General features: G+C 53.4%; 5 protein-coding genes across 5 annotated transcripts; 2 read left to right on the forward strand and 3 right to left on the reverse strand.

Moving 5' to 3' along the window:
- Positions 1-2,475: 2,475 nt before the first annotated feature.
- HER10_EVM0010946 (putative zinc knuckle) lies at positions 2,476-6,231 on the reverse strand (the record flags this gene model as incomplete). The annotated part of the gene is made up of 2 exons (XM_035480390.1): positions 2,476-4,182; positions 4,873-6,231. The coding sequence occupies 2 exons, from the start codon at positions 6,229-6,231 to the stop codon at positions 2,476-2,478; spliced, it is 3,066 nt and encodes a 1,021-aa protein (XP_035325751.1).
- A 59-nt stretch (positions 6,232-6,290) lies between these two features.
- Positions 6,291-8,173, reverse strand: HER10_EVM0002042 (uncharacterized protein; the record flags this gene model as incomplete). Its single annotated transcript, XM_035471769.1, has 1 exon — positions 6,291-8,173. Exon 1 carries the CDS (start codon positions 7,950-7,952, stop codon positions 6,291-6,293), a length of 1,662 nt encoding a protein of 553 aa, XP_035325702.1. The 5' UTR covers positions 7,953-8,173.
- A 50-nt stretch (positions 8,174-8,223) lies between these two features.
- Positions 8,224-13,856, forward strand: HER10_EVM0001524 (uncharacterized protein). Its single transcript, XM_035471269.1, has 4 exons — positions 8,224-8,358; positions 8,419-9,092; positions 9,147-9,515; positions 9,563-13,856. Exons 1-4 carry the CDS (start codon positions 8,259-8,261, stop codon positions 10,181-10,183), a joined length of 1,764 nt encoding a protein of 587 aa, XP_035325697.1. The 5' UTR covers positions 8,224-8,258; the 3' UTR covers positions 10,184-13,856.
- On the reverse strand, positions 11,622-13,220 carry HER10_EVM0012784 (uncharacterized protein; the record flags this gene model as incomplete). Its single annotated transcript, XM_035482170.1, has 1 exon — positions 11,622-13,220. The coding sequence occupies one exon, from the start codon at positions 13,218-13,220 to the stop codon at positions 11,622-11,624; it is 1,599 nt and encodes a 532-aa protein (XP_035325763.1).
- A 5,539-nt stretch (positions 13,857-19,395) lies between the features above and the next one.
- HER10_EVM0002055 (uncharacterized protein) lies at positions 19,396-20,087 on the forward strand. Its single transcript, XM_035471781.1, has one exon. The coding sequence runs from the start codon at positions 19,580-19,582 to the stop codon at positions 19,913-19,915; it is 336 nt and encodes a 111-aa protein (XP_035325703.1). The 5' UTR covers positions 19,396-19,579; the 3' UTR covers positions 19,916-20,087.
- The last annotated feature ends 2,053 nt before the right edge of the window (positions 20,088-22,140 follow it).

Here is a 22,140-nt window from a genome sequence, read left to right on the forward strand (position 1 = left end):
GGTTGGAGACTCCTTTTTCTTGCCTGGCAGTAACCTTACCGTTGATGAGGCAATGGTACGGTTTACTGGGCGTTCGCTTGAGACAACAACAACAATACCAACAAAGCCCACGCCGACCGGATACAAAGTATGGGTTTTAGCGCAAAAGGGTTACTACATACGACGGCTTTGGCACGTCCATGGTAAAGGCCCATATGGGCTGGTGCCTCAGGAGCAAGAAAGCGTTACCAACAAAGGGGTAGCGGAGGAGCGTCTAACGCTCACCCAGCGAGTGGTTACTACCTTATTGGCTCCACTACCAGTTGCCATATACCATGTGTTTCTTGACAATCTATTTGCCTCGGTCAGGCTCTTCAAAGCACTCCGATTAAATCAAATCGGGCAACAGGGACTTGTCGAAGGGACAGTGGCATCGATGAGTTGCTAGTGGCTGAAAAAGAGAACGAGGGTAAGGGGATCCCATGGGGGGAAGTTCATGCCATGCCAACAAAAGACGGGCAGGTAAGTATACAAGAAGGAAGTTGGTTCTAGTGATAATATGGCACTTATTGACTCTTTGGTACTTGAAGCAGGTTCTTCAAATAAGTTGGAAGAATAATGCCCTCGTGCTTTTCCTTACTACAGTAATTCTATCACGACACAGAGCAAGTCATCCGTAACCGCCGCCGGCCTGCTGGCTCCTCTGCTGCCCACCAAGCTGCCCGCGAAGTCTTTGGAGATAGTGCGCGAAAAAGCTACCTATCCCTATCTATATCAACGATTACAACCACAATATGAACGGTGTAGACACAGGGGATCAGATGAGGTCATACCGTCAGTTCGGACGTCCTATCCGTCGCGGAGGATGACAGTCAATCTCCTGGAATTTCCTCCTTAAGGTTATACTTGTGAACACCTTCCTTCTACAGCTATGGGGCGAGCCAGACTGGCAGCAGTTGAAGAGTCAGTATCAATGGCGAAGGGAACTATCTACCCAGCTTATTCAGCATTTCGGGCTATTGGTAAAGGATTTGATTTGATTGATTTGATTTGATTGATTTGATTTGATTTGATTTGATTGATTCCTACTCGGTTTTGGCCGCTTTAGTCAGCAGCTATGCCCGGATAGCGGGGTTTGGCCAACAGCCGAAGCGCTCCGGGTGTTAATCCGCAACGCCCCACTTCGCCAGTGCAAAACACTGACCAGCTGTCTCCAAATCTCAAAAAAAAAAACACCAACAGCAGCGAGAACGAAATTTTTGAAAACAGCACCAAATTGATAAAAGTACGCCCGCTCGCGCCTGCAGAGGTCGCTTTGGGCACAATGTCATCCTCGGCATTGATTCTGCATCCAAAGGGCCTGCTCGTGGCCGCGAGCGGGCTCTGACCACGAAAAATTCGAGAGCAAGCCACAAAGCACGACGTGTCATAAGACAACACCATCGCCGCCTCCGCTGGCGGGTCACGGGTTATCACGCGAAGCACAAGGACCGCGCCCAAACACGAATCAACACAACAGCCACCGATAGGTTATGGGTCGCCTATCACCCTCGACAAAGTCTGCAACGTCCCGCGACAGCAACGACGACGAGCCCGACAGAACGGTATCACCTCTTGCACAGAGAAAGCACCAGACACCAGGCATGCTGCGATCGATGCCACAAAATACTACAGATTACAGACAGATTGGTCGCCTGTCGCCCCCTCCGCGAAGAAGGATTGTCGCCCCTTCAACGTACGACAACGTCTGCGGAACCTGTGCACGAGCTCTCATATTCAGTAATTGGACGAGTCGAAGCGGCTGGAGCATTGTGTTTCGCGGATTGAGCCTGGCTCCAGGCGGCGGACGGCGGTGGTGGTCGCAAGATGGAAATACAAAGCCACATAGGAACCCGGCAGGAGGCAGCAAAAAGATTTACAGATTCAACTGAGATACGGCACATGCGAGTCTGAGAGGATGCAGACAAGAGAAACAAACGAGGCTAAGCGCTGGGGGGAGACTGTAGGTACGCGGAACCAGACATGGTGGTTACCACCAACAGAACCGAAGCAGGAAGACGCGAAAGAGGGAATTCCGAGGCAAGAAAAACAACCATGGCGGGGGGAAACAATGCAGCAAGAAGAGACTCTTCAACAGAGAGAATCAACACGAGGATAGACAGTGCAGCGAGGAATTTGGAGATAGCTGGCCTTGATTCAACAGCAGGGCGAAGTGGGGCGTCGCGACTTGTCGTGGACGCGTCGGCTGTTGGCCAAACCTTGCTTTCCGGGCATAGCTGCTGACTAAAGCGGCCGAAACCGAGTAGGATATAATCAAATCAAATCAAATCAATCAAATCTCCAAATCTCCCACTTTGCTCTCCAACCTCTATCTACATTTGGCTGGACCCCTTGTGTAGACCGTGGTTCTCTACTAATGTTCATGCATATCTAGGCTCTATTGAGGTCTTTCTCCTCGTGGAACGGTTCAGCGTACCTACAGTCTCCCCCCAATGTTCAGCTTAGTCTGGTGTGTGACTCGACCCCGTGTTGCCCAAGGATCTCGGTCTGTTCTATGAATCGGATTGCCTTGGCGGCTGCTTTGCGCTTGTTCAGTATGACCCGGAGATTGTGTCGTCCTGGGAGGGTTCCGAGTTCCTGGCGCCGGAGTTGTCGAAACCTGCGGCATCGCAGCAGGATGTGCGATACCGTTTGTCGTCCTTCCCAGCATGAGCAATTAGCGCTGGTTATGCCTGGTACTCTTCGGTTGAAGAGGAAGTCCCGGAGCCCGATCTTTTCTGTGCGCATCTGGACTAGGAGTGCGCTTTGGCGTTTACTGAAGCCTTCGTGGAGTTCGAGGACTTTCTTCGTCGGCTTCGGCGTGAGACGGAACGATGTTCTCCCTCGCGTCTCGGTTTCCCAATTGGTTCGCCACGCGTGGTGGGACTGTTTATGCGACCATGTCTTGACTGTCGACCTGAGTTTGAACAGGGCTCTCGGCTTGTCTGCCCTGGGACCTGTCTGTCCGTCTGGCCTCCATCCCGTCGCCTCCTTGGCTGCGATGTCTGCTGCTTCGTTGCCCTGGATGCCGATGTGGGCAGGTACCCATCGGAGCTCGACTTCGAGTCCCTGTTCTCGGAGGGCTTGTGTCTTTTCTGCGATGATCTTGAGGAGGTACGCGCCGGATTTCCCCTTTGGTTTGGCTGACGATCTGATGGCGGCCTGATTGTCGGTGTGTATGAAGATTTTGCTTCGGGAGTTTCCGCTTTCCTTGTCTGCCTGCGCCATCTCGAGGGCCAGAACGATGCCCTGCAGCTCTCCCGCGTAGACTGTCGATGTCGTGTCGTCCCCCATGTGAGATTTCCTGGTTTGCTGTGTGGTTGTGCAGACTGCTGCCGCTCCGATCTGACCGTCGATGCCGCTGCCGTCTGTATAGATGTGGGCTGCGTCGGTGTTCTTTTCCAGACAACGTTCGTGTTCTTTTTCGGCCTGCTTCGTGCTTCCGGCGATGTGGATACGCGGTCCTTGCCACCACGGGGGAGTGATGAAGGGAGGTATGTGCTCGTGTTGTTCGCTGATTGGCCCTTGTCCATCGTTCAGTCGTTTCGTTACTTTCTGTCTCGGACTCATTCTCTTCCCTCCCCGCGGGAGGGCTTCGGCCATGCCTACTCTGTTGATGGTGTCGATGTTGTGTTTCCAAACCTGTTGTTCGACTGGCAGAAGATGCATTTCCACATCTAGTGCTGGGAGCGAGGTTGCTCTGTATGCTCCGCACATTGCCCTGGCCGCTCTGGCTTGGAGCCTCTGCAGTCTGTTTAATGTCCTTTTCGTGTAGCCCATCTCCCCCCAACCGCTGTTGGACCACAGCGAGCATGCGTACATCATCTGTGGTATTGCGACTCCCCTATAAATCGTCCTCATCTCTCTCGTCATCACGCCCCACGTGGAGCTGCCTAGACTGCTGAGTGCTATGATGGTGTTCGTGACCTTACGTTCTGTCTCGTCGATGTGTTGTTTCCACTTGAGGGCCGAGTCCATGATGAGGCCGAGGTGTTTACAGGTTGTCTTTGGCTCGATTTCTCCCCACGGGCTGTGGAGTGTTTTGTCTCTGTTGATTCTGGTTTTTGCTCGTGTGAAGTGGGTAAGCTGGAACTTTTCGGGCGCGAAGACGGACGCGTGAGTGGAGGCCCATGTCTCGGCTTTCCGGAGCGCTTCTTGGAGCTTCTAGCAAGTTTCCTTAGTGCTATGTCCTACGGCTAGGATTGCTACGTCGTCGATGAAACCGGTGGCTATCATATCTCCAGTCTCGTTGCAGCTGTCTAGGAGATCCGCGTTGTAGAAGAGGTAGAGTATCGGTGAAAGGGGTGATCCTTGTGGGATGCCGGTGTCGAGTCTGTAGGTTTCGGATCGGAACCCGTCCACGTGAATCTCCGTCTCTCGGCATCCTAGGAAACTGGCAATCCACCGCACCGCCGCTTCGTCGATCCGCCTTTTCCGCAAATTGTGCAGGAGTCGGCGGTGCGAAACGTTATCGAAGGCGCCTGACACGTCCAGGAGAAGTAGGCTTGCTACCGTCCCCGTCCCTGAACCCCAGGCTTCGTATATCTTATCTACGATTTGATGCAGTGCGTGTTCCGTCGACCGACATCTTCTCCCGCCCATGTGGCTGTCTGGCAGCAATCCATGTGTTTCGGCAAGGTAGCTCAGTCTCCTCGCTATGATGGCATCCATGATCTTGCCTACCGTGTTGAGGAGGGCTATCGGCCTGTATGCTTTGGGCACTGTGTAGTTGTCTTTGCCTGGCTTCCTGAGTACCACCGTGGTGGACTTTCTGAAGTGTTGGGGACAATATCCTAACCGGAGACTCTGGTTGAATATGCGGGCGAGATGTGGCGTGATCCATGGTCTCGCCACTTGGAGTGCCAGGTTAGTGATGCCGTCGGGGCCCGGGGCCTTCAGCGGTGCTGCTTCCTGGATGGCGTCTTCTACTTCGCTTTCCGATACTGGCGGCAGGCCAATCTGGTTGCTGTACGATGTGTCGTCGATGTCTTCGAGGTTTGCCTCTGGCGGCGGGGGAAAGAAAGTCTCCTTGAAGAGTGCTGCTTTCTCCTCAGGCGTTGTGGCGACCTGGGACGTGTTGGGTTTCTTGATTTCCGGCGTAACGGTTGGCGGTTGGCTCTGTCTGTTCCGGGCCCATTTGGCGATCTTCCATAGCGATCTAGGTGACTCGGCCGCTGTTTCTACCGCTTCTCGATGTGCCTGTTGGAGAGCTTTCTTTATGATGCGGCCCTTCCTGTTGCGTGCCCCTCTGTACGCCTCCCAGCTCTCCTCTGTCTGTCGCTCGCTGTAGTTGCGGCGAAGTCGTTTCGTCTCGGCCAGGATGGCTGCGCACTGCTCGTCCCAGCCTCTCCTAGACTTTGGTGAAAGGGTGCTGGTCGGGACCGCGGCTTTGATAGCGGCTGAGAGGGCGTCTATGATTGTCCCTACATATCCGTCGAGCGCTGCCTTCGTTCTTGGCCTTCGTAGCTGCGGCAACGATCCACGGAGCGTCTCGGTAAACATTTCCTTATCAACAGCTTTCCACTTCCGTTTCTCCTCTCGCCGTAGCTCCGTCACTGCTAGGTGCAGGGACGTCGCTATGGGTAGATGATCGGAGTCATGGTCGATGTTATGATCTACTTCGCATCTGATCATTCGGTTAACGAGACCTACGGTTACGAGATAGAGGTCGATAGTTGTCCGGTGATCTCCTTCTTCGTACGTTATAGTTCCCGCTCTCAGTTGACTCGTGAGGTTCATGTCGCCCATTAGATCTAGGAGCTCGGTTGCTTCGCGGTCCGGCGCTCGGATATCGCTGCCTCCCCACAGCTCATGGTGTAGGTTGAAGTCACCGACGACGATTTGCTCGACGTGCCGATGTGTTTCCAGTGTTGTTCGTAGCTGTTGTAGGACCGGTTGTCGATCTTCCTCCCGCGGTGACGGGTTGTACACATTATGTAGCACTAGGCTTGTTTCGGCATCGTCATCTGTTGCGATAACCAGAGTGCAGAGGTCTCTGCTGACCTCCCTAAACTGCCAACGAGAGTGGTCAAGCTTCTTGTTGATGAAGAAGCAGACCCTGGCTGGGCCATTTTCCTCGCTGGAAGGGTAGCACAGGTGGAACCGGTCCTTGGCCGGATGGTGCGTCGTTGCGCTGTAGGGGTTCCTCCACGGTTCCTGAATAGCAATGATGTCGTAATTATCGATGTTCGGGCCACGGAGAAGTGTCGCCATGACGGTATCCTTCGATTTTCTTACGTTGTACTGTAGTATTGTGAGTGTGTGTTGTGCGTTCATTCGCTATCGTTGACGACGATCTCCATCGCTGTGCTGTTGCTTATCGTCTGCGTGTCTGTCATCTGCGTGTTGGGGTCGAGCGCCTCGAGCGCTCTTCGCGATCGGATGATTGTGCGTCTCGGACGCGTATTCTCTGCAGCTACAGTAATCGTCTCTTCCGTTTCCTGGGTTGCTGTCGGGTTAGGCCTCTTTTGGATCTTCTTCGTCGGGGACCTGCTCCGGCTCGGACGATTCTCCTGCGATTGGCCTGGTTCCAGCGTCGGCCGTGTGGTCCTCGGGTTCGGCCTGATCCGGGGTTCCGGTCCTAGGGCCGGGTGTGGGGCCGTCTGTTCCGGGTGGTACCTCGACCGTTGGCCGTAGGCGGCCTTGATCTTGGCCTTCTCGCGGATCCTGGTGGGGCATCCGCCGTGCCATGCCTCGTGTTTGCCGTAGCATGCGGCGCATTTCCTTGGGGTCGTCGTGTCGCTTTTCGAGGGGCAATCTCGGGTCGCGTGTTCTTGCGCGCAGTAGCCGCATGTTGTCGTTGCCTTGCACTGGGTTCCTATGTGGCCGTATGCGCAGCACTTGAAACACTGCCTCAGACGGCACTGTCTGTCATATCGTTCGCATTGGAATACCTGGCCTTGCCAGATGAGTCCCTCGTCAATAAGTTTATTGGCGTCTTCTGCCCTTGAGAGCTCCACAACCACTGATGATGCCGTCTTTTTGCTGGCTGACTGGGTCAGCCAGCCTACGTACTTAATGTCTGCTCTGGGGATGAATGCTTTGTTATCCTGCAGCAGGTCGTCTCTGATTTCTGTGAAGCGGTCCATGTTCATGGAGCTGGTTCTGATGCCGTGCGCCAGCACTCCGTAGGTTGGGATCCTCACGGCGGCTCCGTTGCCGATGTGGTTTTCCCAGTCCTCGGCAAACTGCCGGAGTGCCTCCATGTCTTTCGTCGTTGCTGTCTTGACGCTTAGGTCGCCGCTCTTGAGTTGATTGGCGGACACGGCCTTGAGCTTGCGGGTATGCTCGTTGCTGCTTTGTTCGATGGCGCGGTCTACGTGCGCCTTGAGGCTACGGGGGTTCATGGCTCTCAAGCTGGCAATGGTGGTGGGGTCTCTAATGTTCACAATGATCTCACGCAGAGTCTGGGTCTGGGACGCTCTCTGATTATAGGGATTATGCATGCTCCCCGCAAGTCCTCCTCGGGCGGCTACGCTAGCATATGACTGCACGGTGTTCCCCTGATTCATCGGCTCCAGTGCTTTGATATCCTTTACGACCTTGACCGCCAGCTCGCTAGCTTTCCAAGCCTCCTTAGCGGCCGCGTTGGCCGCGCGCGTTGTGTTGGTATTTTCCTTGAGTTCGACCGTGTTCTGCTGCATGGCAATTCTGATGCTTCGCGTGTCGCGGGTGGTGTTCTCGTTGGCTGTTTTGGTTTCTGCACGTAGGCTTTCGATGGCTTGGTGGAGGTGTCCGAGTTCGGGCAGGTTCTGCATTTTGGCCAGCAGGGAGATGGTGGCAATGAGAGTGGCTCTCACGACTTGCGGGTTGAGGGGGTGTTCGTTTGCGGTGTCGATTGATTTGAGTGCTGTCTGAAGGTGTCTGCTAAGTTGAGTGGCGTGCTCTCGATGGTGCGTTGGCCATGTTTGCTCCTGGGGCCATGGGGTTGCCATGGTGCCTGCGTCGCTATGGGCTTCACGACGAGCACACGGCTATCCAATTGACCTTTCGGAGTGTGTTGTGGCGCTGTTTTTGCTCCGATTTCAAAAATTTCGTTCTCGCTGTTGTTGGTGTTTTTTATGTCCATGATGCCTGTGTCGCATTGGGCTTCACAACGGCTGGCATTATCGGTACAATGTTACTCCGCTGACTAATCAGGCTACGTGCATTGATACGGTCAACGAATTCATCCCTTACCACAGACGTAAGTTTCCATCTTCCCATTCTGTTTCCTCTTTCTTGTCGCGACATCCGGAATCATGCCGTATCAAGATAGGGCAAGCTTTCAACACGTACGCATCCATCGGCAATGCGGAGCGTGTGGGTTTCTATTTGGTATCGGAGACCATTTGGTCGCACGTAAGGGCCTTTCACTCCTTCCATGTGTGATGATTTCGGCTGACATATATCTTTACGCAGTGCGCGCCTCTTCAACGCGCATTGTCGCCCTTGATGCATCGACATTTGCAGCAACAGGAATGCCACAAATCCGTGACCCTTACCGCTTTTGTCGGCATCCGCATTGCGAAATGTGCTCGGCGGCTGCAGAGACGGCGACCGTTCATAGGGATTGTTTCAACCTCTACAGCTCGCGAACAGAACTTCCAGACAAACTATCCAGATTGCTGATGTATTCACTTGCGAGGTATCCGTGGCCTCAAAGCACGGCCCTTCTCCTTCCTCCGATCGCGGATATCACGCGCGCCAGCAAGCATGCCACCACGCACGCCATTGCTAATTTTCATCTGCGCAAACTTGCAAAACTTCCCACTGAACTGATCACAATGATTTCGGGATATCTTGGGCAACACGCCCTACTGCGTTTGTGTTGCGTGCTTGAGACCATCGACTTCGCATACCGCAAAGACGTTGACACCCCCCTTTCGCGGCCACTTCGCCAAGTTCAGTTCTGGCAACGTGGAAAACTTCCAGTTACAGCTACAACAGGCTCATCCAAACCACTTCAGATGACGATTGATTCAAGGGGCATTAAATGCATAGAGAGATCTGGGTGCTTGACCGCTCAGCTGCGGTCAACATTTGATTTATACGCCACTGTTAGCGCTGATAACGACTTGACAATTAGCTTTCAGGTCAGTGTCGGTTACGTTTCTAGTGGTCGCTTCCTTTCTTACGTCCCTTCTAAGTTCGGTGTCGGCCGGCTTGCAACGCCCCGAAGGCCAGCAAAGCTCCAACTTACGGACACGCCTAATTTGTCACCAGAGGCGGGCTTTCAATTTCCGTCTCCAAAACACGGTGGTCGACTTACGACTATTGATCTAGACCACTGCTCAGGAATCACTTTCTTCCTATCTAAGAGGGTCTTGCTTGCGATTCATGCTCATACTCCCATGGCGCCGACCGCAGATACTACCTTCGCAAAAGTCGAATCAATGATTCAGCCGTTCTTGTCGTGGTTCTACGTGCCAAATCCACCTCGAGATAAGATCTCAGCCTTTGGAGTTCGAATCGGAACAGAACAAGGCGAACTTCAGTTGAATCAACGGACATATCTTGTAAGCCAAACTCCAAAGAGTCAATTGGTTTGACTTACAATCAGAAGGTCAGAACACCTCATAGAGGGGGTTTTTACATTGGTCCACCACCCACTGGCTCGGGACAACAATATGCCGTCCACACTACGTCGCGATCGACTCTTCTGTCAGTCGTGGCGCGAAACAACTCCGTCGTCATTCGTGGGGTGTTGAGAGAAGGCGAAGCCTGCTCAGTTGTCGTCCCTCCAGCCCCGGCAAACCCTCCATTTCCAGACGCACTCCATGCACTGGCTACGCTATCGTGCGTGAAATCTATCTGGATATTCCGCGACGAGGAATCTCGATTCTGTCGGGGCCTTATTGTTGAGTATGATGACGGCACGGAAAAGGCTTTGGGGCAGTGTCGCATAGGGGTTGATCTAGCCGAGAGATGTGGGGCTGTGGAACAGCTCTCATTCAAGGTTGTTCAGCAGCAAGAGCGCCCAGGTAAGCGAATGGCAATGGTGATGGTGATGGTGAGAGGTTCCCGGTCACAGGGGAGTGACGCTTGCGATGATGGGCAATGGACGGTTTGCTCTCATGGGGACACGTTGGAGGTTTGGGCGACAGCAACACAAATGGTGATGACTATAACGAAGCTAACTGACAGCAATTCCCCGGATACACGAGTAAACGTACTCTCAGACTAGAAGTAGTTGTTCTGAGCGTTGAAAGCCCAGATGCGGACCCTGGGCCCGCAGACACTGCACGTCCACATTCTTTCCCGTTCGGGGTGTTCTGTGTAGTACTCATAACAAGCGGAGTATAGGACGTCTTGTGGCCCAGCTCTGCCCTTCTTCAGCTCGACCATGACCTGGATAACCAACTCCCGGCCGCTATACCGTTCGATGATAAGGTCGACCCGTCTCCTAGAATGCAGTTGTACTGGAGGCTGCTCTGAGCCGATGACAAACTCCTTTTCGGAGAAAATCTCCTTCGAAAAGAGATGACCCCACAATTTTTTAGTTGCGAACTCATCGAACCTCAACGAATCGTCAATTAGTATTTTAACCGCAGGGTCATTTGATATAGCCATGGTGAATATGGCGCTTGCTGGCGGGGTGGGGGGGTTCGTTGCAAGAATGAGAGGTGGGAGAGGGAGAGAGAGAGAGAGTGTGTGTGTGTTTAACGGACGAACCCCAATTGCGTACCAACGTGAACCTGCAATTTATACTATTGGCAGAGCTTCGTTGTCGCCGGATCATGCCCATGACACAATTATTACCCCAACGATTTGGCCCAGGGTTCGGACTATGCGCCGACGGATGGACAGGGGCTCCGAAGCTGGCGTTGCGGGGGCTAATCCCCCGGAAGGAGCAGTTGGGTGGGCACGGCCATGCACACCGGGGAACAGGTGCGGCTGCAGCCGGTTGGTAGCCAAAAGACGCCCTTAGGGCACACGTCGCCGTCTGGCCCCGACTCAACTGGCGACACGCTGGAGAACAGCGCCACACCGGGCGCCAAAAGTCGTGTAGGGGAGGATCCACTTCTAAGTGTACCATGCAGTTCGCAGTACACCCAAGGGTGGCCCAGCGCGGCAACCCGTCGAACGCCAGAAAGTTTCCAGTACTTCGCCCGAGGCGAACGCCTACAGAGCCGCCCGCCTGCGGCATCCGAAGCGTGTCAGTCTGCCTTGCTCTGACTCGTGAAGCTGGTCGCTCCTCAACAGGCATTGCCAGCTTTGCGTGATCTCTTGAGTCCGCTTCACGTAGTTCTCAGCAGACCGCACGAATACAATCTCATGCGATCTTGATCGACCATTCGCAGCTCATCGTATCGATCAGCAGCTCCCGTTTCAGGTCGTGCTTCGGCAGACTGCCAACAACCCGCATTGTGATGCTCCGCGATTGTTTGCCGTGATGAATGCTCTGAACCTGGCTCTAAGGGTGGGTTTTGCCGTAGCGGGAATCACAAGACCTTGTCCATCTTCTGTAGGCTCGATGATCCGCCACCAGTTTGCCCTCACCCGTCACACTGCACGTAAATGCCCGCGATCTGCTCGGCCCAGTTATGAGCGTGGCGACTAGTCAGCGTAGTCGCGAGCACACTTCGCACCCTTGCAGGACATCGGTATGTGACGGTAAATCTTTACTCTCGTAGAGCCTTGCATATGTTTGCCTTCACCGTGGCTACCTGGTCCGTGACGATCTTACACAAATATGCTCTCGCTGGTCCAGCCAAGTTAACTTCGCCCTCTCCGCGTATGTAGTCGCTCAACCAGTCATCCACGCATTCCTTAACCACGACGGCGATGGCGTCTCGCACCATCTCCTCTTGCAGCATGTCCTCTTGCAGCATGTCCCGAATCGTCCGTCTCACCAAATCCCCCAGCTCCTCCAGAAAGCATAGCATGTGCTTCTCGACCTCGTCAAGTTTCCCTTCCAGCTCGTCAACCTGTACATCGAAATTCTCCAGCTCGTCCTTGACCAGATCTTGTTGATGTTCCAAACCACCACAAATCTCTTCCACCTCGCTTTGACGTTTCGCACAGCTCGTATTCTGCTGTCGCAGTTCTTCGACTGTCTCTTGTAATAGCTTGATCTCATGCCGTAATTGGTGGTTTTCTTGTTCTTGCATCACCTGCCGGTTTTCTTGCTCAATAACCCGACGTGATAAGTCGTGCAGCAGCATGCAGCCGTCGACATCCGCATTTTCGAATTCGAGTCTCCTCTTTTTTGCATCAAGTCGTCGCACGTTGGTTGCTGAAGCCGAAGCAGATATCGCGACACATGAACCTAGCGAAGACACTCGTTTGGGACTTGGCTGCGGAGACCCGCCTTCATCCACCCATTGGCGCACGCGCTTGAGAGCCATCGGCGTGTCGCGAGCCTGTTCGATGTCACCATACTCCGGCGGCGGACACTCAATAACGGAGTTGTCGACGTTGGCCGTGTCAGCCAGGTTCGCCATGGGTTTCTTCCCATCGACGGAGCCCGCGTCATAATGCGGAGGAGAGTTCCGTTCACGCGGAACAACGTCGAAGCCCAATGTCGCGCACGAATCGGTCTCTTGTCGAGAGTTACTATCGTGGTCGTCGACGGCTAGATCACGATCGACGGCAGCGTCGTCATCATGGACGGCAAGCATCCTGCCACCGCCGCCACCGTACAGCCTCTGCAGTTGGACCGCTCGTTGATACGACAGAAACTCTTCTTTTGTTAACTCTGAACATCGCTGAACAGCTTCGACGCAAACGTCAAGCAATTTCCTGGATAGTCGATTGGCCGGAATGTATAAGGAGAATGACGGAGAGGCCGCGATCGATGCAACAGTGTCAAGGACATGTCGAGATGGGTCGTCGAGAGCCTCGTAATCGGGAAGTTTATGGGGTACAATGCGCTGTAGGTGGACGCCATTGCGCAAGACGAATCGAAGGTGAGTTAGGTCGCCCCTGCCGCCCTTGCGACCCAGCCGCCTGCGCAGTTCGTCAAGCTGAGGTAGGCCTCTATCCTTCAATTTGCAGGTCTTATAACGGAACGAATCGAGATCGTCAGATGCAATTTGCAGATATATGGGAATTTCGTTGTGTTCGCCACCCAGGATGGTAAAAGTGAGACGAAAACATGCTGTTTTTGATGAAAGGTACACGCTGGTGAACTTGACTGCCTGGTCTGCGAATTCATGCCGCTGTTCGCCTGGATTTTGGTACTCCAGAAAACCTTCGACTGGCGATAGTCGCTTGGCCATGCTGTACGATGTGCCGCGTTCGTTCGCGACAAGATTCCTAGGTATCCACGCACGGGAAGTAGCAGACGGGAGGCTGGGTACTTACTTGGTCACAGCATTACACTTCCTCGCCATTTGAGTTTGGAGTCCTTCACAAGTCGCCGTGGACAAGATAAGCTCCGACGTGGCCACGATCCAGCTCGAGGTGCGTTGGGGGCTCTTGGTCAAGTAGTAGGATGACCAGGGCCGCGGGTCACAGATCCAAGCCAGACGCTATACAAAGGCCATGGCTTGGATGGGTTCCGACAGGATCCCAGTCCTACTCGCGCAGAGAGTCAGGCAAGCATTCAAGAGCGGTCGAATGACCAGTACGTCGGAGACAGATTGATCGACCGACGTGAGCGTGTGCGTGTGGGACGGGAGTAGATAAGAAGACGTTGGCGAGGGTGAACAATAAAGTACGGTCGAGTGGGGAGTGTACGCGGGACATGCACAATATAAGGAAGAGGCAGAGACAGAAATTGGGGCTGAGGAGTGGGGATACGTAAGCTCGGCGGCTTGTTTTTCCCCTCGTGGGAACCAGTATCGTCAGACCAGTCCGATTCTGCCTGATTCGATTATCGGGCCCACATTGGATGGTGCGAGGGCGTTGAGTGGCTGGCCATCCCAATGAGCAGCAAAATAATCGGGCGTATCTGCGTTTTAAAATCATGCCATCAAGCCCCGCTGGCTCATATGATTGGGCATGTCTTCCACGCTTAATTTCCCGGATGCAAATCCTGTTGGTCTGCTGTGCACAGGCAGACGCCGGCGACTGATGTCCTGTCCTGTGCCGCAGTATGAATGGCGTAGCGCCCAAGCTGTCCCTGATCTTCTTCACCATGACCAGGCCATGTTGGGTAGCAGCAAACACGTGCGGCAACTCGGGCGTGGGCGGATCTCGTGCTCACGTCGTCTGCTCGGTTGGTACGCGCCTCGTGGTGAATTCTTCTACGGCCGAAGTTGCCTCCGGCGAACAACAGCGGGTTTCTAGTGCGCACTACTGAAGCTCTACCTCCCGATGGGCCAGGCGGTGGCAGCCGTGAGACTTTTGTACGCCGTGAGTGGATGTCATGGCAGCCAGACTAGACATAGGTTGCGATTCTACCAACTACCCGATTTCTTTCGCTTGCGTTACCGCTGATGAGGGTGGATGGCGGTATCACCTTCTGCCAGCAGGCATGGAGGATTCGCGCACTGCTGCTACGCGATTATCCAGCAAGCGAAGTTTGTAGCACGTTGTTGATAGGACCCTCTTGATAGATTCAGACGTGTCCGTGTTTCGGTCGGCGCCACGTATCGTACAAGAATTCACCACAGCCTATCATGCCGTGCGCGCCAAGATGCACGCGTTGGCGGCCACTCCTGAGGTGTGGTTTACAAGGCCGAATGACCTCCAAAGGGGCCTTGCCGCTGTCTACCGGGCGGCTATAGCCCGAGAGACCAATCCCGATCGGCTGGGTGGCTGGACATGGATATTCTGCTTCGCGGCATGACAGGCTCGAGCTCATCGAAAAGATTGCCCCGACCTGCAGGCGGTGTCTAGCGGGCACGATAGTCGCGACCACGTTTCGTGGGTGCTTCGCACAGTGCTGACCGTTATCCTTACGCCATATGTGTCAGTAGCGATGTTTTGTTCCCAGCCTCCGTTTTCGTCAGCGGGCACCCGGCGACTCTTCTGTACTGTACTGCATATTGCAGCATTCAGCGAGAAGGGCTTCATCCTGTCGACGGTTCTTGCATCTCTTTCCGCAAGGACATCAGAATTCTTGGCGCTCACTGTACATGTTCCAGTGCTGTATGTGCCGTTCGCCATCTAATTAAGTTGAAGTGCATCTAGCAACCATTGGAGGAAGGGCGTCGGCTTAGCAGAATCCACAAGACAGATGGCCGTTTCACACTGAATGGCCACAATGGCCATGGCCAGGTACTGACCCCAAAAAGGCCGTTCGGCAAAACTAGGCTCCCCTTGATGGAACCAATGTCAATGGAAGCTCTTAGCTGCAAGATCCAGAAAATGGTGCGGTCATTCTTCTGTGGATTATCTCGGGAAATGCAGACTTCGTGCCCTTCATGAAAGAACACAGTGACCTAAAAGGCAGACCCACGGTGAGGGCCTGCTTATGCTGCTTCTTTCCATGGTGCAAGTTTTGGCTTCTGATTACCATCAAGATACCCGTGGGTGAATCGATACATACTTACAGCAACGTGCAAAAAGCATGCCCTGTTCAATTAGACTCTGTTAAGTCTCTGAGCGCACGGACTTGTCTTGACAGTACGGAGCAATGGGATCTCGCAAAGGGTACTGGGGATCAGAACTGAATACTCTAGAAATGGCTTGCGCCAGGAACGGATGAACACCGTGGCTTCCTCGTTGGGTCATGGCTTTCGTATCCAAATCGGATACAGTAGAAATCAAAATCTGTTTCCTTCTCTGCGGGCAGAAATTGATCCGCGCACAGATGTTTGTGAATCCGTCTGCCAACAGAGCACACGACAATGCCCTGACGGTACCTGCTTGATGGCCCCCATAGTCGGAGTCAGGAATTGCATTTACGCTGTGTCCATGGAATAGAACCATGTTGTCCACAAACAGCGATGGCAAGTGTAGTCTCTATGTACAGTATGCAACATAGGTCGAAAAGAAAACCTCAGTAAAGAAGCGATTCTGGCCTTACTGTGGAGGTCATCGATGAATGGACTTGATCAGCATGTATCCTGTCAGCAAACGGGACCATATATGTCTGTGCACAGATCAATTTCTGCCCGCAAGGACGGAAGCCAAAATCGATATGTACTGTACTTATTGCATCTCCGGTGATTGTGCATCGCCTTCAAACCTCTAGGCCGTACAATCCTTCTATTTGCTCAGTACAATAGCTTCTTGGTGACGGCTCCCCATACAGTCTTTCCACCGAGGCACGACAGCCGCTTCAATCGGCGTGCAATCTATGGAAACTTGTAACCCGTGGTGAGACCCAGGCCCCGCTTCCCGCTTCTACTGTACTACTCCCAAGGCCACGAAACTATTCTCCGCGCGAACTTTTGCCTCGTTGGCTGAACGTAAACCCCGGCAGGGTCCAGTGAGGTCCCTGGTCTTCGCAGCAGGGCGCTACATGCCCACCAATCGGCCTGGGTCAGAGAAGCTACGCGGGAGCTTTCTCCAGTCCGTGTACTTGTACGCCCTGGCCACACGGCAGAATATTGGCGGTAGAAATTGTTCAGATTTCCCAACATTGTACCACGTGCTGGAGCTCGGCAAGGGTTTGCCAAGAACAGACGTGGCAGAGTATCGAAGCGGGGAATCCGAGGAAGCCCAGAAGATTAGATACGGGGGGTCGGTGAACCATAGCTAGTTCACCGACCTGGCAAATCTCATTACTAAGGTAGTTGGTCAAACACACTCCACCAGCGAGGTCCCTCGTGCCACTGCTGCGTCGCTGACCGGCACCGCCCGCACAAGGCAGGGGTTGCGTGACATGGCCTGGAGACACCTGAGTGTTCCGGAAAACATCCACTAGCTCACCGAGCAGCCGTGAGTGATGCTGGAAAGCACACTGTGTCAAGGTTGAAGTCAGCCAAGCCCACCCACCATTGCCAGCCCAGCCAGACGTCTCCGCTCAACAATTTTCCCGCTCTCTTCTTGAGGCAGCCAACGTCCATAAAATGCCTTGTTCCCTTGTGATCGCCAACGCATCTCGAGTCACCCTCCTCCACTGAAACGAGTTTGTTCGTTCTCGTCCGACTTCGAAATGTCGACCTACGCGGCCGAGGGCGAATGGGTCTATCCATCACTTGTTCACTGCCACTTGTTACTCGCTGCGGCAAATGACAATGTTCAAGCACTAGCACTCCTCGCCTGCCAGGGTTTGGGCCACACTTTAACCACAGAGAACGTACCAATACTCTGGGAAATCGACGTATCCATTGCAAACCCGGATGCTCCGAAGACAAGTTTCGCAGTCATGTCGTCGACTCCTGACGGACGTCGTTTTCTCAACTTTGCGGCCGCTTTAATCGCATTTGTCGAAAACGAAGACGGCGCGAAAGCGCTTGCGCTCTTGATGGCAGCATCGGTATCGGTTCCTGGACAGAGAGTGCCAAGCTCGGAACACCTGGAAACGATTCTCGAAGCTCTTGTCAAGTATCTGCCTCTGGAAAGGAACGAAGACCTTGCGTCACAGTACTCGGCAGCCGCGCGGCACCACTCAGATCCCGAGGCCGTTGACCTGGCTTCTTGGATCCAGGATTGGGTCGCGCGAAACCAGAACACTCACGAAATCGCCCAAGAAGACATACTTGCGCTTCGTCGTCAAATTAAGGCATTTCTAGATTGGTGCCCTAGACCCGAGGGAAAATCGCTGAACGACTCGGAATGTAGGGGAGGCAGTGGTGTATCCTGATAATCGGCTTTAGGCCCCAGTCATAGATAGCGCTGCTCTTTTATCATACGGGGTGCTACATTCTTGCGAACCCAATATCGTCGCTTTTGAGTGGAGGTGTTCTGAAGATCAAGCTGAAGGCTGGCGCTCGGTGGTCCGGCTCATCTTGGTGCTCGCGGTGGGTCAAGCCTGCATTCAAGCTGAGGTTATGCGCGCTCAAAGACATGATTGTGTCTCCTGCGACGGGATAGGTTGTAGTCAAGTCGCGCTCAGTTGAAAGAGTGCTTGACGTACGCCGTAGCCTCACCAAAACAAATTCAATCGATGTATTGCCAGTTGCGTTCAACCCCTTCTCGTACTATACACCAAGTTTTGATAGGTACACACCGAGTACATGACAAAGTGACTCTCTTGGCTCTTGGTTAATGCCTCAGTCCACTAAAGTCAATGCGGGGGCGCACTGCTTGCTGAAAGCTGATGCTGCTCATGTGTGACAGAAGCAAACAGCTCCACGGCCGTCTTGTCGGCGGATGTGGGCCCCGCTCGGTAAAAGCTAACGGTCGCTCTCGGGGAAGCTCGCTAATAGCCAAGGGGAACTGCTAGCTTCGCCGATATGGGACCTCAGAATGTGGGAGCCACGCTTGAAAAGGCGTCGTAAAAGATCACGTCCAAAAATGCTCCGGCCGGGTGCTCCGGCCGGGTGCTCCCGGAGCAGATGCTAGCTACATATGTGGCTGCATCCACGAAAAGGAAAGTATGGATTCCTCGCACCGCGGCCTTTCCACAACCTCGTCGCATAGTCTGGGCCTGGTCCAGATCGCACCCACTGGAGGGCAACTACGGTCGTTTGCTCACTCGAAGCTCGCAAGTTTGACGCTTACTATCGCAAACCCCAACCCAGTGCACGACCTATCATGGATCAAGAGCTGAGACATTCAGGCTCTACCATTCCCTCCTGTGGTTGGTTCATGATGTATCCTACAACGACTAATTCAATGCAGAGATATGAAAGCGAATGGGTGCCAGGTGTGGCCACCGCCACGTGTTGGGAGTTGCCTGATGTAAGATCTGCTAGTCGATGGGCCCTTGCGACAACCAACAGGGTGCTTGCCGCCTCTGACGGAACTGTTACTTGGAAATCTCGTACCTACATTCAATATTCATCTCCGTTTGCACCACTTCCACAGGTCCCCTTTAGATGAGCAGGGCGTCTTTCGAAGCCAGCTACAGTATCTGCAATACGTTCATCCGTGAAGGGATGACTTGCCGGCGCCCGCTTGCGGCCACCAATCACTAACCCAATCGAAACAACCACGTGGCAACATTGACATAGCACAGGGCTCTGGATATTGGCTAGCCTTAGGTGTTGCATGTGGCTACACGCCCAATTGGTACTGTCCCTGGCGCCGTTGTTGCAAGATAACGGCCGTTGACGCCAAGCATCATGGCTTGGTGCGTAACGAATGGGCTCTCGAAATGCCCCCCAAATTTTCCTAAGAGGCAAGATTGTTTCCATCAGGGGATCTAAGCATGCATAGCACTTCATGGTAAGTTATTCAAGTTGCCCGGAGCGCCATGGCCCGAAGACCGGGAGATGTTCCGAGTGATAACGTCAGTGCCCTTCAGTATAGGGGTGCCTGGCATACCTGCTCACAAAGACGGTAGAGATCGGGAAGAGAGCAGACCATCAAGATCGGCAAAACTATTATCCATCAACCCCTGTATTACCTACGGTCCCTCTGAGCACTCACTTTGTAACTGATTGACCTCGGGTCGCGCCATCTTGGTCCGATATTTTGGCACATAATCCATGCTAATCGTGAGTGCGCGAATTTGTGACAAACACAAGGCTCAATACTGACTGATCGCGCAGTGAGTGTCCTTGGCCATCCGGAAGCCGCAAAATCATCTCATTCAGTCCCTAGTAGCCTAACCGTACAAGGGTAGTTTGTTCTCGATATGGATGGCAACAGCAACCATCGTGCAGCTCTCTTCGCGTCTGCGTCCGCATCACCGGGAGTCGAAGAAACTCAGACCTCTAAGGTTACGTCCATGCCCCCGGCGGCCCGTGTAATATATGGAGACTTCATGGAAAAACTCGAGTCTCTAAAAACTGCCGTTTCCAGGAAGGGCGACGAAGATGACCTGGATGACGCTTTGAAGCTTGCAAAAGCGCTTGGACAAGTGACGGCATCCCTGATGTCCACCATCAAGCAAGAAGTATCCGCAGTATTTAGCGAGGAGGGCAGCGACACTGTTGCCGACCTTGACTGGCTGCAAGCTCAACGAAGTTAACCTGAGGCTATTGCCTAGGAAGGATGATTGGGTTCTTACTAATGCCCAGGGGAGGGTAGGTCTTAGTAAGGAATCTAGTAGTGGGAAATCGGCATAGCTGAGCGTGGGAAGGGGGATTTGACGAGGCTGTTTCTGGACGGAGAGCACAATCTTGGGAGGTGGCGAAAGGAGGCGCTTTCCCTTGAATAAGGCCTAGCAGTATTATGAGTAGGTTCTCATGGAGTTGGTCTTGAACGGTGGTCCTTGATTGATGTGCTCTTGTTGCCGTGCATTTGTGCTTCTTGACTGCACCTTTGCACCACCAGGATCTTTTCCCTGGAGAATTCGCCTTGTCACCGCCTGTGCACTGAATGCGCATAAGCCATTGCCTCCAGCTTCTCAGGGAAGGTTTTGCATGCACGGATCTCCGCTTGTGGGGATTCGGCACCATTTAAGATGTCATTGCCGAACTCGGCGACCGTGCTCGTCCTGCTTGCTGGACTGTCGACCCAAGCCTGATTCAAGAGCACTTCCCCTATGCTCGCCTGCAAGACCAATTGTCGACTAATAGAGGGCAGTGGAACTGAACCATTCTCTACCCCTCCACGTGGCTGCTTTGGTGCTCAAACAGCTTCCATGACTCGACGATTCCTGTCTTGCCCCCAAGCAAGGTCCAAACGGCGTCACTACAGGATGGGGCCGTATCAGCTAGTCCTAAATCTCGTTTGTTTCGTATCATGCTGCCTATCACATAGGCGCTCTCGAAGAAGCGAGACTCGTCTCCTCTCTTGTTCACCCTTTGTCTGTGCAAATACATTGTGTCACTCATTATAAGCTCAGATTGTGCAGAGCCGGAAGCAAGTCTGCCTCTGCTCTGGCGACTGCATGGCGACTGCATGGCGACTGCATGGCGACTGCATGGCGACTGCATGGCGACTGCATGGCGACTGCATGGCGACTGCATGGCGACTGCATGGTGACATATTCTCCGCCACGACTTTCCCCATGTTTGCTGAAAGGTCGCAGCTTACTCCGTCGGGGAAAGGCAAGCCAGGTTGGCCGCAAGCAAAGATTGACGACTCGCAAAGCCTGGGGCATACAGTACGTCACTGCCTCCTCGTACTAGGTCCTAGATCTCTCCCGATTAAACCCCGCGATCATCCGCCAATGACGCAAACTCAAAGAGCATCATCTACCCAATTCACCTCCATCCAGGCCCGCCAGCTTCTCTCGCCATATCCTGATGTTCCCGACGAAACGACAATTGTTGCCGACGCAGTCTTGACACTTGAACCAGGCATCCCCCGGCCGGTAGTTTCTGATCTGAACATGCGTTGTTCCAGAGAAGAGAAGCCCATCTCTCACACTCAGACCCTCCTCATTCAACAACTTCTTTTGAGTGAGACGAGGGAACCTGGTTGCGTCGGTGGTGCGTTCACCGAGCAGATCACCAAACCAACAGGAATATCTGTTACGGAGGTTTGGCTACACATATGTCATGACTGCCATTACTTGGTGATGGCAGATTCACTAGGAGCAAGCGTACTCCCACGCTGGGAAGCAACCAAAGGTACCAACATACGTACATAATTTATTACGTCCCGGCTTAGCTGGTCAGGACTCGCATGATTATCTACACATTCTCCATCTTTGTTGATATTCTTGCTCCCCGAAACCGTACAGGTCACAAAGGGATAACGCGTGACACCTTGTATGAAGAGGGTGCCACTTTTCGCAACTAAACTTGCGTACAGACAGACTGGTCTTGACTTGGTCTATCATGTAAAACCAAAACGCAACAAACAGCCCCTTCAGCTACTTGATTGGGGACTCCTCATTCCGTATCGATGCGCTTAATTATTGAATGCCTGGAAATATTGAACGATCTGGTTTCCACAGCAATCCATCCAGCCGTACCTACGGTTGCCAAGAATAACAATCCAGCCCACAGGCAGACGATAGTGGCAAACTGCCACGCCTGTGTCTCCATCAACCACAAAGCCGCTCCGACAATCAGCTGAACGAACGCACAATCTAGCAGAAAAATCGGGATCCATGCAATGATTCGGCCAGAGCTAGGAAAATCGCCAGAGCCACCAGATGCGAACGAGAGCATGACTGTGATAATTGCGATGAATGGCGTCGTGATCGCAGATGAAGATAAAAAGAAGCCCGCGAATGCAGCCGTGATCGATGTGTTTCCCGGAGGTGCTTTTGATAGCATGGTCATGGCGGTTACGCTGAGA

This window comes from Colletotrichum scovillei, assembly GCF_011075155.1.
Source record: "Colletotrichum scovillei strain TJNH1 chromosome Unknown Contig00015, whole genome shotgun sequence".
In the NCBI taxonomy this organism is placed as follows: Eukaryota; Fungi; Ascomycota; class Sordariomycetes; order Glomerellales; family Glomerellaceae; genus Colletotrichum; species Colletotrichum scovillei.